The sequence below is a fragment of the Oncorhynchus masou genome, chromosome 29 (assembly GCF_036934945.1).
Source record: "Oncorhynchus masou masou isolate Uvic2021 chromosome 29, UVic_Omas_1.1, whole genome shotgun sequence".
NCBI lineage: Eukaryota > Metazoa > Chordata > Actinopteri > Salmoniformes > Salmonidae > Oncorhynchus > Oncorhynchus masou.
Genome location: NC_088240.1, coordinates 16,211,498 through 16,237,398, shown reverse-complemented (window position 1 = coordinate 16,237,398; position 25,901 = coordinate 16,211,498). Strand labels below are relative to the sequence as shown.

The following is a 25,901-nucleotide window of genomic DNA, read 5'->3' as shown; positions in this document are numbered from 1 at the left end:
TATCCACTCTTCACCACAGGAACGACTCATAATAATGCCTGGAACAGAGCAAATGGAATGGCATCATGGGTGGGATGTATTTGATACTATTCCGCTCCAGCCATTACCACTAGCCTGCTCTCCCCAATTAAGGTGCCACCAGCCTCCTGTGCTCTTGACCTTTCAGATTTTATTCTTTGATATTATCTTGAACAAAGATCATTGTATCTCGAGAGAACATTATCTTGATCATGAAACTTCCAGGACACGTACAAAGACATCTGTCAAGGATGTATATATTTGAACTTATTATTAGTTGAATATTGACATTCAAAGTACATAGTAGGTGGATAGTAGGTAATACCATCTGTTAGTCGTATTAGAAGAGAAACCAGTGAAGGTGGAGGTTGACATACTCCTGTGGTTGCTGTAACACGCATATAAACTATTATGAGAATGGATGTGCCCTGTGTAAACTATATAGCCTCATCGTTTAATATCTACTATAAAACTATAGATAAAACTATCTAAAACTTCTGATTAAGGTTATAGTAAGATAACTCCTTATTTTGCAGATGTTGAGGACTATTATAACTTTACGGGGCGGCAGGGTAGGCTAGTGGTTAGCGCATTAGACTAGTAACCAAAAGGTTGCAAGTTCAAATCCCTGAGCTGACAAGGTACAAATCTTTTGTTCTGCCCCTGAACAGGCAGTTAACCCACTGTTCCTAGGCCATCATTGAAAATAAGAATTTGTTCTTAACTGACTTGCCTAGTAAAATAAAGGTCAAATTAAAAACTTGAAATGTTTTTCTTTTACATGAACAAGACTACAATATACCCGTCCTCTCTAGTTGAAATCAGGCCAAGGCTGATTTATGATGATGAGTAAGCTGAGATATCGCATTCAATTGTTGAATTACTTGACTTACCTTACCTGTAGGCATGCCATAGTTAAGTCAACAATTTAATGAGGTTTTAATTGGTCTCGGAAATATAGTGTTGAAACTGAATTGACTCTTGCAAAGAGCAAATCCTTAAAGTCAATGTGGCAGAGAACATCTCAAACAGAGGGACGATTAGAATATAGGATTTAATATTGTGTTTATTTTGACATTTAATCAAATCAAGCTTTTTTATACAGAACATTTCAGACATGGACTGCAATGCAATGTGCATTACAGAACTCACAGGCAGCCAGTACAGAGACCTTAAAACCTATGAAATGTGTGCTCTCCGTCTGATCGTGGTCAGTACCCGTGCTGCAGCATTCTGTATGTTCTGCAGTAGACCAATGGCTTTCTTGGGTAGACCAGACAGGAGAGCAATACAGTAGTCAAACCTGAATGTAATAAAAGCATGGATGAGTCTCTCTGTATCAGCCTGAGAAAGAAACATCCACACCTCAAAATGTTCCTGGTAAAAATAAACTTTGGTCGCATTCCTATTGTGTGATTCAAAATTGACTTCAGAATGTAAAAATAACACTTAGGTTTTTTTACCTGGTGTTTTATCTTTAGATTGCCTGTGAATTAAAATATGCTGCTAGATTCTCTCGCTGTGCTTTGGCTCCAACAATAAGTACCTAGGTTTTTGTCTTGATTTAGCTGGAGGAAGTTATTTAACTCACTAAAACAGTCTAATAATGTATCCGTGGAGCTAGAATCCTCTGGTGACACAGAAATGTGAGGCTGTGTATCATCTGCGTAGCATTGACAATCAATGCTGTGCTTTAATATAGGGTTTATTATGGCATTTAAAATAGCGTTTATTATGGCATTTAATATAGCGTTTATTATGGCATCTAATATAGGGTTTATTATGGCATTTAATATATGGTTTATCTCATTTCATATTCACAGTACATAGTTTATTTGAAAAAGAAACACCAAGAGGGAAGAGGACAGAGAATTTCAGCTACTTTCCAACAGTACAAACACATAAAAACAACTGAACAATACTTTCACACACAGAAAAACAGCCAGTATTGTCACTTACAGCATAAAATATAAGTGGTATAAAAGTCTTCAAACAGATTGTTCTCCTTTTGGCAATCTGTCTTCATCATTATCAAGCATTTGATCTAAACCAGTCCGTTGTCTTGCCAATCTCTTACTGCTTAATGGTGACTAACTTCACTGTACCTTAAACACCCAGGCAACCAAGTATCAACATGTGGACTCCAACAATTAACAGTTTCAAATCACTACTTTGATATTTGTACTCAAATAAGCAGGTCATGTGGGTGGAAAGGGGAGAGGTGGGCGGATAATGTATTTGTATAATGTCTGTAGTTTTTCTCTCTCACAAAATAAATATGAACACAGATGTGAAACTTGTATTAGTCCCTTGGGACAAGACCTATAAAAAGTCATTTTATTTCCCTGATTTCCAATCATCTCTTCCTGTGTTGTAAGCTTAACCAATATGGTTAATAATACAACAAAACGGACCCTGGACCCAAGTGTTACTCATCTTTTGTCATTCCATGACATGCTTGTTTCACAGCAAGCTACGTCATAATAATAAGCAGCAATGAAAACATTGATCATGTCAAATTCTTCACATTATTCAGATAATTAAATTCATATTTAAATGGTGAAATGACTGCTGTACATGAAAGCGAATTATCAACATGAATTATCAACATGATTCAAATGGGTAACACCAGGAACATGCGGTAGATGTATGTAACAAGAGTTTCCATGATGGCTGTTATCTATAGTAGTCCTGTATCATCTGCTTCTCTTCTTAGAAATGTGAATGCACCTGTAGTTAGTCAACTCTATAATATACAGGCTGTCTTAGGTCTACTTTATTTCTTGTGATTTCTCTGGACTTCATTTACTGAGTTCGGCTCATGTTCAGTCCATTGACCAGTCATTTCTCCCATCCTGCTGTTCTCCACTTCTTTCACTTCCTGCCTCGTTGCATAATGGCCACAGAATATGGTTCAGACATGACATTACAATACATTGCTCAATGCTGCTCCACATTGCTACTTTGAACACAGGCATTATTTTAAGTTTGTCTTGTTGCAAGTCACCATCCCTCCATTTTGTCGTCCGTCATTTGAGGAGAGATTGTTGTATCAGAGGGAGAAGATGCTCCACACACTCAGTGTTCATACATGTTCAACTGCTGGGTCACACTTCTTTCCCCTGTGTCTCTCTGCTTCTTCCAGGGAAAACAAAACATGAATCAATCACACACAAGGACTGAAACTGCTCTATTCAATCACTATTTAGGTGCATCAATATCAGATTGAAGGCGCAAGTTCGGTATGAGGTTTGTTAGTCTTATTAGTCTTTTTATTTGTAATTCTAACACCTTTGCAGTTTGCGCTCTGATTTGGGCCCAGATGCTGTCATTTTTTCTAGATCCAAGCAGCATTAACACTCGGACTGATATCACAGTGGTATAATAAGGACAAGGGCTCACCGTTAACGTTTCACGCCGGTGACATCTAGTCAGTAAGAAGATCACCAGCAGGACTCCCGCGACAAGCGTCACAACCACGCTGACAGACACACCTGCTGCTACTGCTACTTTATCAGGACTCTCCAATAGACTCTCTCTAATGTATACTGGAAAGCAGAGAGGAAACAGAAAACATAGAAATAGGTCATACAAACTATGAAATGCTCTAAAAACGTGTTTTAGATGAGAGACGGAGAAGCCAAAAAGCTGAGGAATTTGAAAAGGCAGACCTCTTAGTGTAACTTGACTAAGTGGTGAGAAGACTTTCCAAATTAAACTCTAACTTCCTCCCTATTGGTCACAGCAGTGTAACTTTCTTTGTCTACTACTCTTCAACACATCACTGTGTATTCCAGCTTCTTCATTTTTACCCAAACATTTGTGTTCAGTCAGAGGAAACACTACATCATTGGTAATGCTAATAGTTTAGTCCCAAAGATAACGCTGTTGTTTCTCTGTAGTTTCACTCTAGCTTAGAGTTTTTTTTCCTTTTCTGTGTTTATGCCTGTGCTTGCCCCTAGATTCCCCCACCCTCATGCACTTTCACACACATACGCATGCACCCACTCCTAGCTTTTCATTCTCATGCATTCCTACGCAGATGTTTTGGGATTTTTGGGTACAAGCTGAGACTCTTTTCTTCAATGAAATCACTATGGGGCTGAAACTCCTGACCCTGACTACAGTACCGTGATTTACTGCTGCTGTGTTATGGCTACTGGTGTCACTAGTCTCGTGTACTCACCAGGCTTTTCCTTGCAGGTGGAGTTGAGTTTAGAAGCCTGGTCTGTGTTCTCCACCATACACTGCAGTTTTTCACCCTGACTCCGATCCATGGTCAGGATGCTGCTCAGACTGTATAGTCCTGTAGAGTTATCCAGGTGGGTCTCATCCCTCCTGGAGGTGTTCACCAGAGGATGTCCACCCATCTTCCAGTGAATCTGGCCCTTTGGGTATCCCCCGTTGGCTTTACACTGGTACACCCCGAACCTCTCTCCCCATCCAGAACCATTCGAAGCCTGGTCTAGTATCTGGTACATACAGACACTGTAGCTGGCTGGAGAGCAGAGAGGAGATTAATCAACTGCAGCATGCCTGAAATGGAGTCATTTATGAAGTAGAAAAGGGGGCGGGAGAAGACAAATAAATCAACTAATAGCAGAATGACAATGAACAACAACAACAACAACAACAACAAAACAAGCAAAACAAATGTCTTACCAATCACATGCAGAGTGATGTGAATGTAGACCAAAGTCTCGGTTTGAAAGAAGCATTTGTACATCCCATTGTCTGCGACAGTGATGCCTGAGAGGAGCAGGGAACAGTTTTCCTTATCTTCATTCTGAAAGAGACTGACCCTGTTTTGATATCCCTCCCCGATGTTTGTGGTGTTACGACTTCCACTGTGGTGAAGGATGGTGGTATGGTCTTCTAACTGCCATTTCATGTCCCTTCTCTCGTTTCTCTTCTTGCAGGGGCATTGCAGGAGGACGTTTTGTCCCACAATAGCTTGGAGTGGCTCCAAATGGGCTAGAATATTTTTTTAAAGCCCAGTTGAGCAGGTTCAAGGTTAATTTCAATAATGTTTTAGGGAAGTTGCATTGGTCTTTAACAATATAAGAAAAAACATTGAAATGGCAACAACAAAATCTCCCCATGGTACAGAGGAGTACAGTAAACAAGAAGAACCAGACTTTAAAAAGGAGGTATGTGGTTTCTCTCAAAACGGTTATTGTGCAATATCACAACACATTGTTTGCCAATAAACATGATACCGCACATTATTGGAACCACACACACACACAAGAGCACACACTTCTTATATCTCAATGAAGACTGTTTATCAAGCAGAATCTTAAATCTGACTTAGTCAATTGTATCTATACATTTGTATCACACCCACACAAACTTCCACACTTCCTCAGTTCTCCTTTCTATTCCTCCTCCTGTGTGTGTGTGTGTCTGTATTTACAGTGAAATCCCAGTCATCCATCACACACGAATAGTAAACTAACACAAACACATTTTTGTTAGTCCCTACAAGCTCAAATGCTATTTCTAGGGGGTGAAGGTAGAATTAGTGTTCAGGATATAATTAGGTTTAGGAGTTAGGGTTAAGGTTAGATTTTGAGGTTAGCGTTACGGTCAGGTTTAGGGAAAATAGGATTTTGAATGTTTACCGTGACTTCGGAAAGTATTCAGACCTCATTACTTTTCCCACACTTTGTTAGGTATTTTTATTCTAAAATGTATGAAATAGTTTTTTCCCCCTTATCAATCTACACACAATACCCCATAATGACAAAGCAAAAACAGGTTTAAAAAAATACATTGCACTCCCAATTTTTCAGTTTTTGATTTGTTAAAAAAGTTTGAAATATCCAATAAATGTCGTTCCACTTCATGATTGTGTCTCACTTGTTGTTGATTCTTCACAAAAAAATACAGTTTTATATCTTCATGTTTGAAGCCTGAAATGTGGCAAAAGGTCGCAAAGTTCAATGGGGCCGAATACTTCCGCAAGGCACTGTATTTATTCATCCCTTTACATTTGTGTGTATAAGGTAGTCGTTGTGAATTTGTTAGATTAAATAGCCCAGAAATCCCAGAAATTCTATACGCACAAAAAGATGACTTCTCTCAGGATTTTGTGCACAAATTTGTTTTTCATCCCTGTTAATGAGCATTTCTCCTTTGCTAAAATAATCCATAAAATGGTCAGGAACAGGGGCAAATATACAGTACATGCCAGCCGTATGCACTCAAATAGCGGATGGACGCCTCTTTCCCAGAGCCAGAGCAGCTGAGAAATAAATAATACATATAGTAGCAGCTGGGATACTCGTCTTTTTAGTGGCAACCATCAAAACACGGCTTTCACACAGGATTACATAGAAATGTCTGGGCTTATAAAACAACTTACTTCAGTCCATGCATCAACCACTCTTTGAGGAACATGCTCTCACTGCATGACAGGTGATATTCCGCCCAAACTCTGTATGCCATGGGCTCTCCAAGGCTGTTCCTGGAGATACCCATTGCTTAATTTGGGAAACCAAGGGAAATCTGGTTGGGAACATCGATAGTAAAATGTTTTCACAACTTAACATGTTTGTTGACAGCCCCTCTCTCTGCGCATTCGAGAAAGGAATGAATGATTGATGAGGAGATGGAAATGCACGGTGGTGAAATATTTTGTATAGCTAAAAGGTAATGTGTCAGCCTATTAATTAAGAAAATATAAAATACTGCCCTATAACTGTAATCATCAGTTTAGAAAGTGCTGTCCATTTCATTGTTTGGCTTTGAAACACATCCACAACGACCATGTTTTCCATTCAGGCTCAACCTGTTGTTGAACTTCTTTCTTCAAATTGATCATCACAGTGATTTGAGTTTTAAAAGCATGATACTATTTATGTGATTTTCAATGGTATTTTCATTAATGTCAGAGTGGCTAGAGGGACAATAGAGTGCTGAGTACCAGGCCATTAGCGACCTGATGGTCGTTAGTGAGTTGGGTACGATCAACGCATGTTCAGAGTGCACAAGAAGAGATTACCATGACTCAGCGATCACGTGAAATGTTACTGCCGTCATGACTCAAGAGTACCGGTGTGGCAGTAATACAGTCACCGCAACAGCTTTATGTAGTATGTAGGTTAGCTAGGTAAACAAAGTGAGGAATTTTGCATCAGTGGATTAACACAACCAGCCTTGGAAGTCTTTCATTGACCCAGACAGTTTGTAAGTGCCCATTTGTGATATTTAGCAGTGTTTAGCTAGCATTGGGCTCCTTGGATCAATAATGATTAGAAGTCATCATGGGGGCATGTGGTGCCGATCTTTTCAATTCATTTGGGACATATACCGAAACAAAAATATAAACGCAACATCTTTGAAAGTGTTGGTCCCATAGTTCATGAGCTGAAATGAAAGATCCCAGAAATGTTCCAGATGCACAAAAATCTTATTTCTCTCAAATTTTGTGCAAAAATGTGTTTACATCTCTGTTAGTGAGCATTTCTCCTTTGCCAAGACAATTCATCTACCTGACAGGTGTGGCATATCAAGAAACTGATTAAACAGAATAATACACAAGTGCACCTTGTGCTGGGGACAATAGAGGGCCAATCTAAAATGTGCAGTTTTGTCACAATGCCAAAGTTAACTCAAGTTGGGGGAGTGTGCAATTGGCATGCTGACTGCAGGAATGTCCACCAGAGCTGTTGCCAGATAATTTCTCTACCATAAGCCACCTCCAAAGTCGTTTTAGAGAATTTGACAGTACGACCAATCGGTCTCACAACCGCAGACCATGTGTAACCACTCCAGCCCAGGACCTCCACACCCGGCTTCTTCACCTGCTATATCATCTAAGACCATCCACCCAGACACCTGATGAAACTGTGGGTTAACACAACCAAATAATATTTGAACAAACTGTCAGAAATCGTCTCAGGGAAGCTCATCTGCTCATCTGGATGGTATTCTCAGGGTGATGAGAGGTGTTGGGTATGTGCCAGACATAGCGTTTTCCTTGATAGCCAGTAAGCTCCATTTTTGTCTCATCTGACTAAAGTACCTCCTTCCATATGTTTGGGGAGTCTCCCACATGCCTTTTGGCGAACACCATACGTGTTTGCTTTTTTAAAGCAATGGCTTTTTTCTGGCCACTCTTCCATAAAGCCCAGCTCTGTGGAGTGTACGGCTTAAAGTGGTCCTATGGACAGATACTCCAATCTCTGCAGTGGAGCTTTGCAGCTCCTTCAGGGTTATCTTTGGTCACTTTGTTGCCTGTCTGATTAATGCCCTCCTTGCCTGGTCTGTGAGTTTTGGTGGGTGGCCCTCTCTTGGCAGGTTTGTTGTGGTGCCATTTTCTTTCCTTTTTTTAATATTGGATTTAATGGGATGTTCAAAGTTTCTGATATTTTTTTATAACCCAACCCTGATCTGTACTTCTCCACAACTTTGTCCCTGACCTGTTTGGAGAGCTCCTTGGTCTTCATGGTGCCACTTGCTTTGTGGTGCCCCTTGCTTAGTGGTGTTTCAGACTTTCAGAACAGAATATACTGAGATCATGTGACAGATTGCATACAGGTGGAATTTATTTAACTAATTATGTGACTTCTGAAGGCTATTGGTTGCACCAGATCTTATTTAGGGGCTTCATAGCAAAAGGGGTGAATACATATGCACACACCACTTTTCTGTTTGATGTTTTTATTTATTTTTTGAAACAGTTATTTTTTTCCATTTCACTTCACCAAGTTGGACTATGTTGTGTATGTTCATTACATGAAATCCAAATAAAAATCTATTTAAATTACAGGTTGTAATGCAACAAAATAGGAAAAAAGCCAAAGGAATGAAGACTTTTGCAAGGCACTGTACGGCAGCTTATTCCAGCTCCCACCAATATCCAGAAACTTTGCACAGCCATTAAAGAGGAGCTGGACATCAGGCTACACTCAACAGCCTGATCAACTCTATGCAAAGAAGATGTGTCACGCTGCATGAGGTAAATGGTGGTCACACCAGATACTGACTGGTTTTCTGATCCACGCCCCTACCTTATTAAGGTATTTGTGACCAACAGATGCATAGCTGTATTCCCAGTCATGTAAAATCTAGATTAGGGCCTAATTAATTTATTCCATTTGTATGAACTGTAACTCAGTAAAATCTTTTATTGTTACATGTTGCGTTTCTATTTTTGTTCAGTCAGTTAGCTGGCGGTGCAGGTGGTGTTTGAGATCATATTTGACATCTCATGTTTTGAGAGATTAGAAATGAGGACAGGTTATTACTTTAAACACATAACCTCATGACGTCTGCCTTCGATTCATTTCTTTCCAACTCTTTCCCCTACTTGCCTCTTGACCTCACATTTTCCTAATCCCCTCCAACTCACAAGGCAGGCAATACGCTTGACCTCATCTTTACTAGAGGCTGCTCACCTACTAATCTCACTGGAACCCCCCTCCAGGTCACTGAACACTACTTTGTTTCTTTTTCTCTCTCTCACTACTGTTGTCCCCCAGGGCTCAGTTCTAGGCCCTCTCCTCTTTTCTCTCACGGCTCCGTCTTATCCTCACATGGTCTCTCCTATCATTGCTAAGCGGATAACACACAACTATTTTCCCCCTTCCCCCCTTCTGACACCCAGGTGGCAAAACACATCTCTGAAGGCCTGGCAGATATCTTAACTTGGATGTCGGCCCATCACCTTAAGCGCAACCTTGAAGTGCTCTTCCTCCCGGGGACGGCCAGTCCACTCAAAGACCTCTCCATCACGGTTGACAACTCCACAGTGTCGACCCTCCCAGAGTGCAAAGAACCTTGGCGTGACCCTGGACAACACCCCGTCGTTCTCTGTAAACATCAAAGCAGTGATCCGCTCCTCCAGGTTCATGCTCTACAACATCCGTAGAGTACGACCCTACCTCACACAGGAAGCGGTGATAGGTTCTTATCCAGGCAGTTGTCCTCTCCCGTCTGGACTACTGCAACTCGCTGTTGGCTGGGCTCTCCTCTTATGCCATCAAACCCCCAGCAACTTATCCAAAATGCTGCAGCCTGCGTGGTTTTCAACCTTCCGAAGTTCTCTCATGTCATCCAGCTCCCGCTCAGCTTAGTCCAAGCACCCCAAGGGTGGAACCAGCTTCCCCCTGAAGCTAGGACAGCAGAGTCCCAGCCCATCTTCCAAAAACAAACTCTATACCAGGTGGTGTCAGAGGAAGGCTCTAAAAAATGTCAAAGACTCCAGCCACCCTAGTCATAGACTGTTCTCTCTGCTACCGCACGGCAAGTGGTACCAGAGCCCCAAGTCTAGGTCCAAAAGGCTTTTTAACAGCTTCTACCCCCAAGCCAAAAGACTGCTGGACAGCTAATCAAATGGCTACCCGGACTATTTGCATTGCCCCCCCCCCCTCAACAGCAACATCCCTACTCTGATACACTAGGAACAGGACTTGGATATATCTCTCACGGCAGCACAGTGGGATGCAATATGGAAAAACAACATCCATATCCAACTGTCTAAGGTATACAATTATTGGGGCAGTATTGGGTCGGCAGTGTAGCCTAGTGGTTAGAGCATTGGACTAGTAACCAAAAGGTTGCAAGTTCAAATCCCCGAGCTGACAAGGTACAAAATCTGTCGTTCTGCCCCTGAACAGGCAGTTAACCCACTGTTCCTAGGCTGTCATTGAAAATAAGAATTTGTTCTTAACTGACTTGCCTAGTAAAATAAAGGTAAAATTTAAAAATGGACTTCACCTGGATTATATCACACTTCACAGGTTGAAAAACATGGATCAAGCCTTTCAGATTTGTGTTGGCATGGCTGTGTTGAGGTTGGTACACCAATCAATCTGTTTTGGAAATGTCCAGTCATTAAAAGATTTTACTGATGTAGATTGTATGTTGACTGGAATTTTGAGTGTATGTATCCCACTTTGTCTTGTGGTGTGCCTGTTAGGAAGTAGGGGGGACAATATCCAACCTAGAACCACGCAACGTATCATTGCATTGGCCTTCATAACAGTCAAATGGACAATACTTATGAATTGGAAAGAGTGTAAACCTCAGTGTTTAGTGTAACCGATGTGAAATGGCTAGCTAGTTAGCAGTGGTGCGCGCTAGTGGCGTTTCAATCGATGGCGTCACTTGCTCTGAGATCTTGAAGTAGTGGTACCCCTTGCTCTGCAAGGGCTGTGGCTTTTGTGGCGCGATGGGTAACGATGATTCGTGGGTGTCAGTTGTTGATGTGTGCAGAGGGTCCCTGGTTTGAGCCCGGGTATGGGCGAGGGGACGGACTAAAGTTATACTGTTACATTAGCATGGACATTTGGTTAAGGGAATTCATGGATTTATTGACTATAAAATGAGCAGCATCGGCCCTCCAGGACTATGACAATGGCCTAGAGCCTAGAGCAACTGGCATGCCACCCCCCTTCTGTAGGCCCGCGGACCAGTTTCACACACAGGAACTCAGTCGGGGTCTCAACTTACTGTTGAGAGTTAGAATAATAGAATATACAAGGTGCAATTTTGGAATTTGGTTGTGCATCAACAGTCACTCAATTAGCCCCTGTCAGCTAAATGTTTTTAGATTGGTAAATTAGTCTAGTGGACAGCTTTCTAAATGTGTAGTAAGTCAAGCCCCCCCACCCAGGCTTGACTTCAGCTGTGTTACAAAGGATGCCTGTGGCAGGGCTCGCTGTGTGTCCTGGCAAGACCCAGGCTGAATTTGTCCAATATAAACATGTTTTTTTTTTTTAACGAAATGTTTCCCATTCTGAGTAAACAACTTTTTGCTGATCAAGTCTCTTGTCCTGAAGCTGCCAAGCAGCAATAGCAAAAGTTATATCTTTCTCTCTCAAAGGACAACAGAGGGTGTGTGTGTAGGCCTGCTTGATATACAAAGCGAAGTGTATACGTGCATGTGAAAATAATAATAGTATTGTAGATGGATGACTGGGATCTTACTGTAAACACAAACTCGTAGATGGATGACTGGGACAAACTCGTAGATGGATGACTGGGATTTTACTGTAAACACAAACTCGTAGATGGATGACTGGGATTTTACTGTAAACACAAACTCATAGATGGATGACTGGGATTTTACTGTAAACACAAACTCGTAGATGGATGACTGAGATTTTACTGTAAACACAAACTCGTAGATGGATGACTGGGATTTTACTGTAAACACAAACTCGTAGATGGATGACTGAGATGTTACTGTAAACGCACACAAACTCCTCGACTAACCTGTACCCCCGCACATTGACTCGATACTGGTACCCCTTGTGTATATAGCCTCATTATTGTTATTTTATTGTGTTACTTTTATTTTTACTTTATTTTATTTACTAAATATTTTGTTAACTCTTTTTTTAAACTGAATTGTTGGTTAAGGGCTGGTAAGTAAGCATTTCACGGTAAGGTCTATCTATACCTGTTGTATTCAGCGCATGTGACAAATAACATTAGATTGGATTTGACATACTCAGATGGATGAATGGGATGTTACTGTAAACACACACAGGAGGGGGAGTAGAAAGGAGAACTGAGGATGTGTGACATGTGGGAGGATATTTGGAGCATGTGACAAATAAAATTAGATTTGACACACACATACAGTGAGGGAAAAAAGTATTTGATCCCCTGCTGATTTTGTACGTTTGCCCACTGACAAATGATCAAGTGGCCTAGCCAGTCCCTAGACCTTAATCCCATAGAAAATCTGTGGAGGGAGCTGAAGGTTCGAGTTGCCAAACGTCAGCCCCGAAACCTTAATGACTTGGAGAAGATCTGCAAAGAGGAGTGTGACAAATACCCTCCTAAGATGTGTGCAAACCTGCTGGCCAACTACAAGAAACGTCTGACCTCTGTGATTGCCAAGTACTAAGTCATGTTTTGCAGAGGGGTCAAATACTTATTTCCCTCATTAAAATGCAAATCAGTTTATAACATTTTTGACATGAGTTTTTCTGGATTTTTTTGTTATTCTGTCTCTCACTGTTCAAATAAACCTACCATTAAAATTATAGACTGATAATTTCTTTGTCAGTGGGCAAATGTACAAAATCAGTAGGGGATCAATACTTTCCCCCCTCACTGTAGATGGATGGGATGTTACTTTAAACACACACGCGTGCACACACACACGCGTGCACACACACACGCGTGCACACACACACACACACACACGCACACACACACACAGACGAGGGGGAGTAGAAAGGAGAACTGAGGATGTGTGGGAGAATGTGTGGGTGTGACAAAAAGGTTTGAGGAGAGACAACTGCAATTATTAAGATTCTGCTTGATAAACAGTCTTCATTGAGGAAACCAGAAACAACAACCTTCACCTCAGAACCATGTCTCAGTTGAAGATATACTGAATATCCACAGAGGTTGAGGATGTGTTACAACAAGTGACATGAGTTTAAGACAACATAACACTATAAGCAATTGATATGTATTGCTGACCATTACCACCCCTCCTAAACTTAGCATCTACACCATGTCTCTATTGAGGCAATGAGAATAACTTACCTGAGGCACACAGGAAGACTTCTACTAACCACAGGACAGTCCACATGACAATGTGTGTTCTGAAGGTGAAAATGGATACATATGTCAGAGGCTTGCTGATCAACATGAAGAACCATAATAGAATCACAAATTGCATTGCAGGATAGGTGGTGGGTTGATTTTGTATGATTGGTGGATTGCTTTAGATTTAGGATATTGTTTAGAACATAAATGTAAAAAGGAGACACTAGCTAGGTTTCCATCAAATTGCCTTGTTACTGGTAAAATGCATATAAAAATTACTTCTGCGGTTAAATTCCCATGTACCGAATAGAAAATACAAGTTAATTGGATTTCCATCACACGTGCGTTCTAGCCAACAGCTCGCAGATACAGTGTGGGTATTGTAAAAAAGGCCAGCCCTCGCAATCCGATTGGCCTTCAGACACTTCACACCTCTGTACATACACCAAGTTAGTGTGTTCACCTGCCGTCTTGAGAAAGATGGCAGGTGACATGTTGTTTCCTCACTAAAGTGTTGTGTGCGTCCATTGGCATGTAAGTTTGGGGATATTCCGTATTTGTGTGCATCCCATGCATGCTACCTCGGGTTAGTGTGGTTAGCCGGTTTATATTGTTTGTATGTTACCGCTGCAATGTATAGCCTTAGATGAGACTGCTGTATGAAAGGGCAACATGGCAGAGTTTCTAGAGGTTCTAGAATGGCCAAATCCTATCTGCATGTTCACTTTGATTTACGGCGTAGCAGCCTAGTAACAGTGCCTTTTTAGATCGGATAAGATCTGTCGTCAGGCCTAAGAGAGGGACATAAAGATTTATTTTTTGTTGTTATTTTTTATTTTAGTATTTTTTTAAATATTTTAGTATTAATATTATTTATTTTATATTTTATTTGTACCCTTTTTCTCCCCAATTTGAAGTTATATTCTTGTCCCATGCGTCCTCCAAAACAGAGCCGTGTGTCCTCCGAAATCTGAAACACGACGCCGCCAAACCGCACTGCTTCTTGACACAATGCTCGCTTAACCCGGAAGCCAGCCGCACCAATGTGTCGGAGGAAGCACCGTATACCTGGCGATGGTGTCAGCGTGCATTGCGCCCGGCCCGCCACAGGAGTCGCTAGATCGTGATGGGACAAGGACAATCCGTCCGGCGAAACCCTCCCCTAACCCGGACGACGCTGGGCCAATTGTGCGCCGCCTCATGGGTCTCCCGGTCACGGCCGGCTGCAACACAGCCTGGGATGGAACCAGGATCTGTAGTGATGCAGTGCCGTAGACCGCTGCGCCACTCGGGAGGCTTGAAGGCCATACATCTTAAGTGCCTAGGCCTTCTATTTCTCTCTCTGGCTACATACTGACTGTGGCTTCCTCACAATCAAATGTCGACCGCATTATCTACCAAGGGAATTCTCTTCGATTATAATCACAGCCGTATATATTCCCCCCCAAGCAGACACATCGATGGCTCTGAACTAACTTTATTTGACTCTTTGCAAACTGGAATCCATATATCCTGAGGCTGCATTCATTGTAGCTGGGGATTTTAACAAGGCTAATCTGAAAACAAGACTACCTAAATTGTATCAGCATATCGATTGCGCAATCAGGGCTGGAAAAACCTTGGATCATTGCTATTCTAACTTCCGCGACGCATATAAGGCCCTGCCCCGCTCTCCTTTCGGAAAAGCTGATCACGACTCCACTTTGTTGATCCCTGCCTACAGACAGAAACTGAAACAAGAAGCTCCCGCGCTGAGGTCTGTTCAACGCTGGTTCGACCAATCTCATTCTACACTCCAAGACTGCTTCCATCACGTGGACTGGGATATGTTTCGTATTGCATCAAACAACAACATTGACGAATACGCTGATTCGGTGAGCGAGTTCATTAGAACGTGCGTTGAAGATGTCGTTCCCATAGCAACGATTAAAACATTCCCAAACCAGAAACCGTGGATTGATGGCAGCATTCGCGTGAAACTGAAAGCACGAACCACTGCTTTTAATCAGGGCAAGGTGACCGGAAACATGACCGAATACAAACAGTGTAGCCATTCCCTCCGCAAGGCAATCAAACAAGCTAAGCGTCAGTATAGAGACAAAGTAGAATCTCAATTCAACGGCTCAGACACAAGAGGTATGTGGCAGGGTCTACAGTCAATCACGGATTACAAAAAGAAAACCAGCCCCGTCACGGACCAGGATGTCTTGCTCCCAGGCAGACTAAATAACATTTTTGCCCGCTTTGAGGACAATACAGTGCCACTGACACGGCCCGCAACCAAAACATGCGGACTCTCCTTCACTGCAGCCGAAGTGAGGAAAACATTTCAACATGTTAACCATCGCAAGGCTGCAGGCCCAGACGGCATCCCCAGCCGCGCCCTCAGAGCATGCGCAGACCAGCTGGCTGGTGTGTTTACGGACATATTCAATCAATCCCTATCCCAGTCTGTTGTTCCCACATGCTTCAAGAAGGCCACCATTGTTCCTGTTCCCAAGAAAGCTAAGGTAACTGAGCTAAACGACTACCGCCCCGTAGCACTCACTTCCGTCATCATGAAGTGCTTTGAGAGACTAGTCAAGGACCATATCACCTCCACCCTACCTGACACCCTAGACCCACTCCAATTTGATTACCGCCCAAATAGGTCCACAGACGATGCAATATCAACCACACTGCACACTGCCCTAACCCATCTGGACAAGAGGAATACCTATGTGAGAATGCTGTTCATCAACGACAGCTCGGCATTTAACACCACAGTGCCCTCCAAGCTCGTCATCAAGCTCGAGACCCTGGGTCTCGACCCCGCCCTGTGCAACTGGGTACTGGACTTCCTGACGGGCCACCCCCAGGTGGTGAGGGTAGGCAACAACATCTCAACCCCGTTGATCCTCAACACTGGGGCCCCACAAGGGTGCGTTCTGAGCCCTCTCCTGTACTCCCTGTTCACCCACGACTGTGTGGCCACGCACGCCTCCAACTCAATCATCAAGTTTGCGGACGACACAACAGTGGTAGGCTTGATTACCAACAACGACGAGACGGCCTACAGGGAGGAGGTGAAGGCCCTTGGAGTGTGGTGTCAGGAAAATAACCTCACACTCAACATCAACAAAACTAAGGAGATGATTGTGGACTTCAGGAAACAGCAGAGGGAACACCCCCCTATCCACATCGATGGAACAGTAGTGGAGAGGGAAGTAAGTTTTAAGTTCCTCGGCGTACACATCACAGACAAACTGAATTGGTCCACCCACACAGACAGCATCGTGAAGAAGGCGCAGCAGCACCTCTTCAACCTCAGGAGGCTGAAGAAATTCAGCTTGTCACCAAAAGCACTCACAAACTTCTACAGATGCACAATCGAGAGCATCCTGTCGGGCTGTATCACTGCCTGGTACGGCAACTGCTCCGCCCACAACCGTAAGGCTCTCCAGAGGGTAGTGAGGTCTGTACAACGCATCACCGGGGGCAAACTACCTGCCCTCCAGGACACCTACACCACCCGATGTCACAGGAGGCCATAAAGATCATCAAGGACAACAACCACCCGAGCCACTGCCTGTTCACCCCGCTATCATCCAGAAGGCGAGGTCAGTACAGGTGCATCAAAGCTGGGACTGAGAGACTGAAAAACAGCTTCTATCTCAAGGCCATCAGACTGTTAAACAGCCACCACTAACGTTGAGTGGCTGCTGCCAACACACTGACTCAACTCCAGCCACTTTAATAATGGGAATTGATGGGAAATTATGTAAAATATATCACTAGCCACTTTAAACAATGCTACCTAATATAATGTTTACATACCCTACATTATTCATCTCATATGTATACGTATATACTGTACTCTATATCATCTACTGCATCTTTATGTAATACATGTATCACTAGCCACTTTAAACTATGCCACTTTGTTTATATACTCATCTCATATGTATATACTGTACTCAATACCATCTACTGTATCTTGCCTATGCCTCTCTGTACCATCACTCATTCATATATCTTTATGTACATATTCTTTATCCCCTTACACTTGTGTCTATAAGGTAGTAGTTTTGGAATTGTTAGCTAGATTACTTGTTGGTTATTACTGCATTGTCGGAACTAGAAGCACAAGCATTTCGCTACACTCACATTAACATCTGCTAACCATGTGTATGTGACAAATAAAATTGGATTTGATTTGATTTCCCTGCTGTGTGAATATCCAAGTGTTTGCATGTTATACTATAGCATTCATTGTTAGAACAGCATGCCATATACCGAATAAAAATATAAACACCACATATAAAGTGTTGGTCCTATGTTTCATGAGCTGCACAAAAAGTTTATTTCGACCGACGTCCTGTTAGGTCCTCCCAATCCAACAGATCACCAGGTCCGCCTCTGCTGTCCAGGGCGGCCCAGCTCCCCACCAGATAAAGGCAACTCCAGAGTGCACAGTCCACGACACCTATGTCTGCACCCCCCTGAGCCAGCTTCTCGACTAGCCACAGTTGAGTAGACTCCTGCTCCAGTCGTGGAGCCACAACCAGCCGCTGCATTGGGGCATGTTCTTGCTGCAGTTGCAGAATTGTGCTCTCCTCCCAGTGGGGGCCCCCTGCTCACCGAGACAGACACTCTGGTGCTCGAGGTTTGACTGTCTGCTACCCTGGAACCTTCAGCCACAAAGATTCCACCTGCTCTCCCTCAGGAGCCCCTCCCTGCTCCAGGCCCAAGCCCGCAGTGGATTCTTCGCCCGCTCCTAGAATAGTGCCACAGCCTGCAGCTACTGCAGATGTCAAGTGCAGCCAGGAAGCTGGGGCCTCTCCAGCCCCGCCTGCCAACACCATGCTAGTTCCAGCACCAAGGGTCCTTCTACCTCCAGACCTTGCCTCAGGGGACCCGCCAGACATCACTGCAGGTGACCCATCAGAAGTCACCCCTGATGTCCCCCTGAGCTAGTTGTCCAGTTCCCTGCCTCCCCCGGTGGGGTCAGAGTTCCCTTCCTTCCTGGACAGGGTCAGAGTTCCCTTCCATCCCGGTAGGGTCAGTGAAGGGAACTCTCCCTCCTGGGAGAGTCAGGTTTAGAGTTCCCTACTTCTCTTGTATGGTTTAAGTTTCCTGCCTCTCAAGTAAGTCTAGAGCTCCATACCTTCCCGGTAGGTCCAGTCTATCCTGCTCCCTTGGTAAGTTCTCAGTTTCTGTCAGTACCCGGCCTTCATTTTCTGGCCCTAGTTGCAGGTTCACATTGTTCTGACTTAGGTTCCCGGACTCATGCCATAGTGCTAGACCCCAGTCCTCTGCCGTTTCTAGGTTTACAGTTCCCTGTACCAGTAGCCCCTACGTTTGTTGCTCTGCCAGGCCCTAAGTATCCTACCCTGCATGGACAGCAGAACCCTCCTTATAAGGTATGCAGCATCCTAGTCCACCATGCGTAAAGCCCCCTGCCATGCTAGGCCCTAAGTTATCTGCACCATCTTCAGGTCTGCAGTCTCCTGCCCTGCTCAGATTGCAGCCCCCCTTAGTTGGCAGGCAGTTGCCTATCCTACCAGGTTTAAAGCCTCCTGCCTTACTAGGCCCTAAGTTCACTGCACTAGCCTCTCTGTCTCCAGAAACAGTCAGTCCACAGACACCTAGACCGTGAGGCTTACAGCCTTATGTCCTGTTGAACCACAAGTTACCTGTGTTGGGTTCTCAGTCCTCAGTCCCTAGCACTCGGTCCTCAGTCTCCAGCTGCATTAGGTCAGCTATCTCTAGCATTAGTCGGACCTCAGTCCCTAGCCCAGGTTGGTTATCAGGCTCCTGACCCGCTAGGTTCAAAGGTACGAGTTTCTCCAGCTCTACTAGCCCTCAGTCGTTGACCCTGTCAGGTCCAGAATCTGTTTCCCTGTCAGGCCCAGCGTTATCAGCACTAGGCTCCCAGCCTTCAGCCGTTCTAGTTTTGCTGTCTCCAGCTCTAGTCTTCAGTCCACTGCTCCGCTAGGCAATAGGTTCTCTGACCTCAGTTGGTCTGCAGCCTCACTCAGCAAGCAGTCAGCTCTCTCAGTGCTACACGCCAAACCATTTGCCCTTGTTCTAGGCCATGGGTTTCCTGTTCCGCTGGGTTCAGAGTTATCTGCTTCTCTAGATATGCAGTCTGTCCCTAGCCAGTTCGTAGCCCCCAACCTCAGCCGGCACCTATTCACTTACACTAGCGCTAGGCTAAAAGTTCCCTGCCCAGCTAGGCTCGCAGCTTCCCTCCATCCCTGGGTTGCAGTCCTCAGTCTCATTAGTTGGTTCCAAGTCCCCTGCCCTTTCAGGCCCTGATTTTCCTAACCTGCTAGGCCCTCAGCCCCCTGACTTGGACGAACCTCAGCCCTTGCCACACGAGAGACCACCTGACCTCGTCTCTGGGGCCCAGCTGTTACCTGCCTCCAGATCCCTCATAAGCCTCGCCCAGGTGTACTCACCTGCTCGACCATGGAAGCCATTGTATTCAGCAGTGGGGAGAGAGTTACCAACCAGTGATCTGCAAAAAACAGCTGTGGCCGAAATGCCAAATTTCGTCACGACAGTAGGCGAGCTACCTCCTCCAGCTGTAGCCAGCCTCCAGCACTGTACTCAGCACTCACGGATGGGCCCCAGCAGCCCTGCACCAGCTGTGTCAGAAGATCCTCAGCCATACCAGTGGCATTCCATGGGGTGGCACAGGACTGTCCTTGCGTCTCCGTGCACCTTCTTCACGGGGCGGCCCCTAAGACCCTTATGCACACCGGAGCCAGTACCCTACTGGCCCGCATGGCCCTCTAAAGTGATCAGCTGCCCTCCTAGTTTGGCCAGATGCACACTAGGACTGGACCCGGCCTTGTCTGGTCTTTTCGCTGCTCTGCCCCTCTGTCTTGCTGGATAGAACTAGGCCCTTTCAGGACTAAGACCCGCATTGAGGCCTTTTAAGATGTGTGGATTTCCACCAGAAATCCAGGGGCGGCTGTAAAAAGAAAAAAGCTCAACCTGAATGGCCTTCAGACCCTTCACGCCTCAGTTCATCCAACCAATCAGGGCGTTGGACGCACTCCAGGGCTCCGCCCAAGTTAGAGCGTTGTCACCTGCCGCCTTGAGAAAGAATCAACTGTTTGACGGACCTTTATCATGCTGTTTCCTTACTAGAGTGTTGTGTGCGTCCATTGGCATGTAAATATGGGGATATTTGGTGTGATGATTGTTGTTTATAGCTGCCATGTGCTAGATATTTGTAGATAAGTAATGTTATTTTGATAGCTACCAGCTAATGATAGCATTGTTTGTGTGTATCCTGTGCATGCTACCTCGGTTTAGTGTGGTTATCATTACTACATTTATAATAAGTGTTGTGGTCATTATCATTGCTGAATACTCAGTATATTTATCAGCAAGGTTTATATTGTTTGAATGTTACCTCTGCAATGTACAGTGGGGCAAAAAAAGTATTTAGTCAGCCACCAATTGTGCAAGTTCTCCCACAAAAAAGATGAGAAAGGCCTGTAATTTTCATCATAGGTACACTCCAACAAAAAAAATCCAGAAAAATCACATTGTAGGATTTTTAATGAATTTATTTGCTAATTATGGTGGAAAATAAGTATTTGGTCACCTACAAACAAGCAAGATTTCTGGCTCTCACAGACCTGTAACTTCTTCTTTAAGAGGCTCTTCTGTCCTCCACTCGTTACCTGTATTAATGGCACCTGTTTGAACTTGTTATCAGTATAAAAGACACCTGTCCACAACCTCAAACAGTCACACTCCAAACTCCACTATGGCCAAGACCAAAGAGCTGTCAAAGGACACCAGAAACAAAATTGTAGACCTGCACCAGGCTGGGAAGACTGAATCTGCAATAGGTAAGCAGCTTGGTTTGAAGAAATCAACTGTGGGAGCAATTATTAGGAAATGGAAGACATACAAGACCACTGATAATCTCCCTCGATCTGGGGCTCCACGCAAGATCTCACCCCGTGGGGCAAAATAATCACAAGAACGGTGAGCAAAAATCCCAGAACCACACGGGGGGACCTAGTGAATGACCCGCAGAGAGCTGGGACCAAAGTAACAAAGCCTACCATCAGTAACACACTACGCCGCCAGGGACTCAAATCCTGCAGTGTCAGACGTGTCCCCCTGCTTAAGCCAGTACATGTCCAGGCCCGTCTGAAGTTTGCTAGAGAGCATTTGGATGATCCAGAAGAATATTGGGAGAATGTCATATGGTCAGATGAAACCAAAATATAACTTTTTAGTAAAAACTCAACTCGTTGTGTTTGGAGGACAAAGAATGCTGAATTGCATCCAAAGAACACCATACCTACTGTGAAGCATGGGGGTGGAAACATCATGCTTTGGGGCTGTTTTTCTGCAAAGGGACCAGGACGACTGATCCGTGTAAAGGAAAGAATGAATGGGGCCATGTATCGTGAGATTTTGAGTGAAAACCTTCTTCCATCAGCAAGGGCATTGAAGATGAAACGTGGCTGGGTCGTTCAGCATGACAATGATCCCAAACACACCACCCGGCCAACAAAGGAGTTTATTTATTTATTTATTTTATTTTTTTTACCTTTATTTTACTAGGCAAGTCAGTTAAGAACAAATTCTTATTTTCAATGATGGCCTAGGAACAGTGGGTTAACTGCCTGTTCCGGGTGCAGAATGACAGATTTGTACCTCGTCAGCTCGGGGATGCAACCTTTCGGTTGCTAGTCCAACGCTCTAACCACTAGGCTACCCTGCCGCCCCGTGGCTTTATAAGAAGCATTTCAAGGTCCTGGAGTGGCCTAGCCAGTCTCAACCCCATAGAAAATCTTTGGAAGGAGTTGAAAGTCCGTGTTGCCCAGCAACAGCCCCAAAACATCACTGCTCTAGAGGAGATCTGAATGGAGGAATGGGCCAAAATACCAGCAACAGTGTGTGAAAACCTTGTGAAGACTTACAGAACATGTTTGACCTCTGTCATTGCCAACAAAGTGTATATAACAAAGTATTGAGACAAACTTTTGTTATTGACCAAATACTTATTTTCCACCATAATTTGCAAATAAATTCATTAAAAATCCTACAATGTGATTTTCTGGATTTTTTTTCTCATTTTGTCTGTCATAGTTCAAGTGTACCTATGATGAAAATTACAGGCCTCTCTCATTTTTTTAAGTGGGAGAACTTGCACAATTGGTGGCTGACTAAACACTTTTTTGCCCCACTGTATGGCCTAGAGATGATACTGATGTATCAGAGGGCAACATTGCAGAGTTTCTAGAGGTTCCAGAAGGGACAAATACCATTTGCATGTGCACTTTGATTAACAACCTAGGAGCCTAGTAACAGTGCCTTCTAAGATCAGATAAGATCTGTAGACAGGCCTGAGAGAGGGACATAAATCTTAAGTGCCTTGGCCTTCTATTTCTTTCTCTGGGTACTTCTATATTCCTGCTGTGTGAATATCCAAGTGTTTGCATGTTATACTATAACATCCACTGTTAGAACAGCATGCATATATATATCACATCATCTCTTTACTATTGTATGTATATTTCATTATCCTCTTGTATATGGATCCTAATGATAGTTTATTCTGCCTTTCCTTAGAACCACACAAAAATCACTTCTATGTGTGTGTGCTGATGTGTGGTGGTGAACTAGAGAATAAAACTGAATATGGACACATCTGCCTGGTTCTTGCTGGAAAGCCTGTATCGGGGTCAGACAAAAGTAAAGTCAGCATTATGTCATTAGCGGGTGAGGGCATCTACATTGCAATCGGAATGTCTACAGACCCCTTCCCCTTTTTGTTACGTTACAGCCTTATTGTCTTAAATTCTTAAATTAATTATTTTCCTCATCAAGCTACACAATATCCCATAATGACAAAGTGAAAACAGGTTTTTAGAGATTTTAGCAAATTTATAAAAATATACATTATTTACATAAATATTCCAAACCTTTGCTATGAGACTCAAAAATGAGCTCAGGTGCATCCTGTTTCCATCAATCATCCTTGAGATGTTTCTACAACTTGATTGGAGTCCACCTGGGGTAAATTCAATTGATTGGACATGATTTGGAAAGGTGCACACACTAGTCTATATAAGGTCCAACAGTTGACAGTGTATGTCAGAGCAAAAACCAAGCCATGAGGTCGAAGGAATTGTCCATAGAGCTACGAGACAGGACTGTGTTGAGGCACAGATCTGGGGGAGGTTACCAGAAAATGTCAGAAGCATTGAAGGTCCTCAAGAACACAGTGGCCATCATTCTTAAATGGAAGAAGTTTGGAACCACCAAGAGTCTTCCTAGAAATGGCTGGTCGCCCGGCCAAACTGAGCAATCTGGGGAGAAGGGCCTTGGTCAGGGAAGTGACCAAGAACCAGATAGCCACTCTGACAGAGCTCTTGAGTTCCTCTGTGAAGATGGAAGAACCTTCAGAAGGACAACCATCTGTACAGCACTCCACCAATCAAGCCATTATGGTAGAGTGGCCAGACGGAAGCCACTCTTCAGTAAAAGACACATGACAGCCCGCTTGGTTTCCTAAAAGGCACCTAAAGGACTCAGACCATGAGAAACCAGATTCTATGGTCTGATGAAACCAAGATTGAACTCTTTGGCCTGAATGCCAAGCGTCACATCTGGAGGAAACCTGGCACCATCCCTATGGTGAAGCATGGTGGTGGCGGCATCATGCTGTGAAGATGTTTTTCGGTGGCAGGGACTGGGAGACAAGTCAGGATCGAAGGAAAGATGAACAGAGCAAAGTACTGAGAGATCTTTGATGAAAACCTGCTTTGAGGACCACAGACTGGGGCGAACGTTCACCTTCCAGCAGGACAACACCCCTAAGCACACATCTAGGACAACTCAGGAGTGGCTTCGGGACAAGTCTCTCCTTGAGTGGCCCAGTCAGAGCCCGGACATGAGCCCGATTGAACATCTCTGGAGAGACTTGAAAAAAGCTGCACTCCCAAGAAGACTCAAGGCTGTAAATACTGTCAAAGATGCATCAAAGTACTGAGTAAATGGTTTGAATACTTATGTAAATGTGATATTTCATAGTTTTGCTTTTTTTTCTTCAAAAATGTCTAAAAACCTGTTTTTGTTTTGTCATTATGGGGTATTGTGTGTAGCTTGATGAGGGGGGAAAAGCAATTTTATCCCATTTATAATAAGGTTGTAAGGTAACAACCAAGTTAACCCACATGGTACACTTTTTGGGGGCATGTGCTCGCAACGACTTTGAAGAGATTTTGAAGAGTGCGCATTCACTAGTAGGTAATTAGAGCCTATTGAGCCTCCAACCCTTGCAATATTGGACACCCAGTGTATCTGTCCACATGATATTAAAAGCTTGTGACAGTTATTAATTAACCGGATGCAGTTATGAAACTAAACACTAAATCGGTGAATTTGTGATTAGCATGGTAAAAATCATTTGTTGTTAAAACCCCTGTAATTACACACTGTAATTACCACCAGTTAGTTACAAGTTGTAATGACAATTAACTACAAGACGTGTATTCACACTGTAATAAAGACCCCTTAAAAATAAGTGAAATGTTTGGTGAAATATGAATCATAGCTTAATTCCCTCCGCACACACACAATACATTCAATTCACTTCCATTTCTGGCAACCGTTGTCGTCAAAGTATATTGCATGAACATATTATCATGACCTTACCTATAGGTTTCCATTTTCTGCAGAAAGTATAATCAATGTAAGCAGGAGATCAAAGTTTGTCGTGAATCCGGGTTGGACGGCAAACGTGGAAAGAGTGAAAGTCAGCAGTGTCAACTGTCGATTTTTTTTTATTTTGACGTCACGGTTCCAGAAATTGGGCAATTTGCTTGTGTATTTGACTGCGGTTGTGAGATCAGAACGCCCGGATCAACCCTACTCCTCGGCTAGTGTCCAGTGTGCGCTCACTGAATGCTCCAAGAGCGAAACGCTCAGAATTTATGACCGGACAATCTGACAACGCTCTGAATTAACTAACGCCCAGAGCGATTGCTCTTAAGAACACACCTTTACACGAGGTTTTAAAAATAGGTTATATTTTACACATATTTCCATGACATACAGTAAGGCATTGTTGGCAGAATAGATGGATGCAGTTCAATCCACGATTTATATAATTCACTAATACATTTCTTGGTAGTCCAAAAAGTAATTGCTATCAGGATGTAAATCACCGCTGCCTGGTACATTGTTTATGTAACCAATGTGAAATGGCTAACGTTTCAATCTACGACGTCACTAGCTCTGAGACCTTGAAGTAGTTGTTCCCCTTGCTCTGCAAAGGCCATGGCTTTTGTGGCGTGGTGGGAAACGATGCTTCGAGAGTGGATGTTGTCGATGTGTGCAGA

General features: G+C 43.6%; 1 protein-coding gene across 2 annotated transcripts; it reads right to left on the bottom strand.

Moving 5' to 3' along the window:
• Nucleotides 1-1,066: 1,066 nt before the first annotated feature.
• LOC135519073 (putative butyrophilin subfamily 2 member A3) lies at nt 1,067-25,511 on the bottom strand. Of its 2 annotated transcripts, none has more exons than XM_064944127.1 (6): nt 25,216-25,511; nt 13,534-13,592; nt 4,681-4,992; nt 4,205-4,516; nt 3,421-3,566; nt 1,067-3,153 (listed from the first exon to the last, which is right to left on the bottom strand). In XM_064944127.1, the coding sequence occupies exons 1-6, from the start codon at nt 25,227-25,229 to the stop codon at nt 3,097-3,099; spliced, it is 900 nt and encodes a 299-aa protein (XP_064800199.1). In that variant the 5' UTR covers nt 25,230-25,511; the 3' UTR covers nt 1,067-3,096. The 2 variants fall into 2 exon arrangements, with proteins under 2 accessions (XP_064800199.1, XP_064800200.1); XM_064944128.1 differs by having other exon boundaries at nt 1,067-3,150; nt 25,216-25,507.
• Nucleotides 25,512-25,901: the final 390 nt, after the last annotated feature.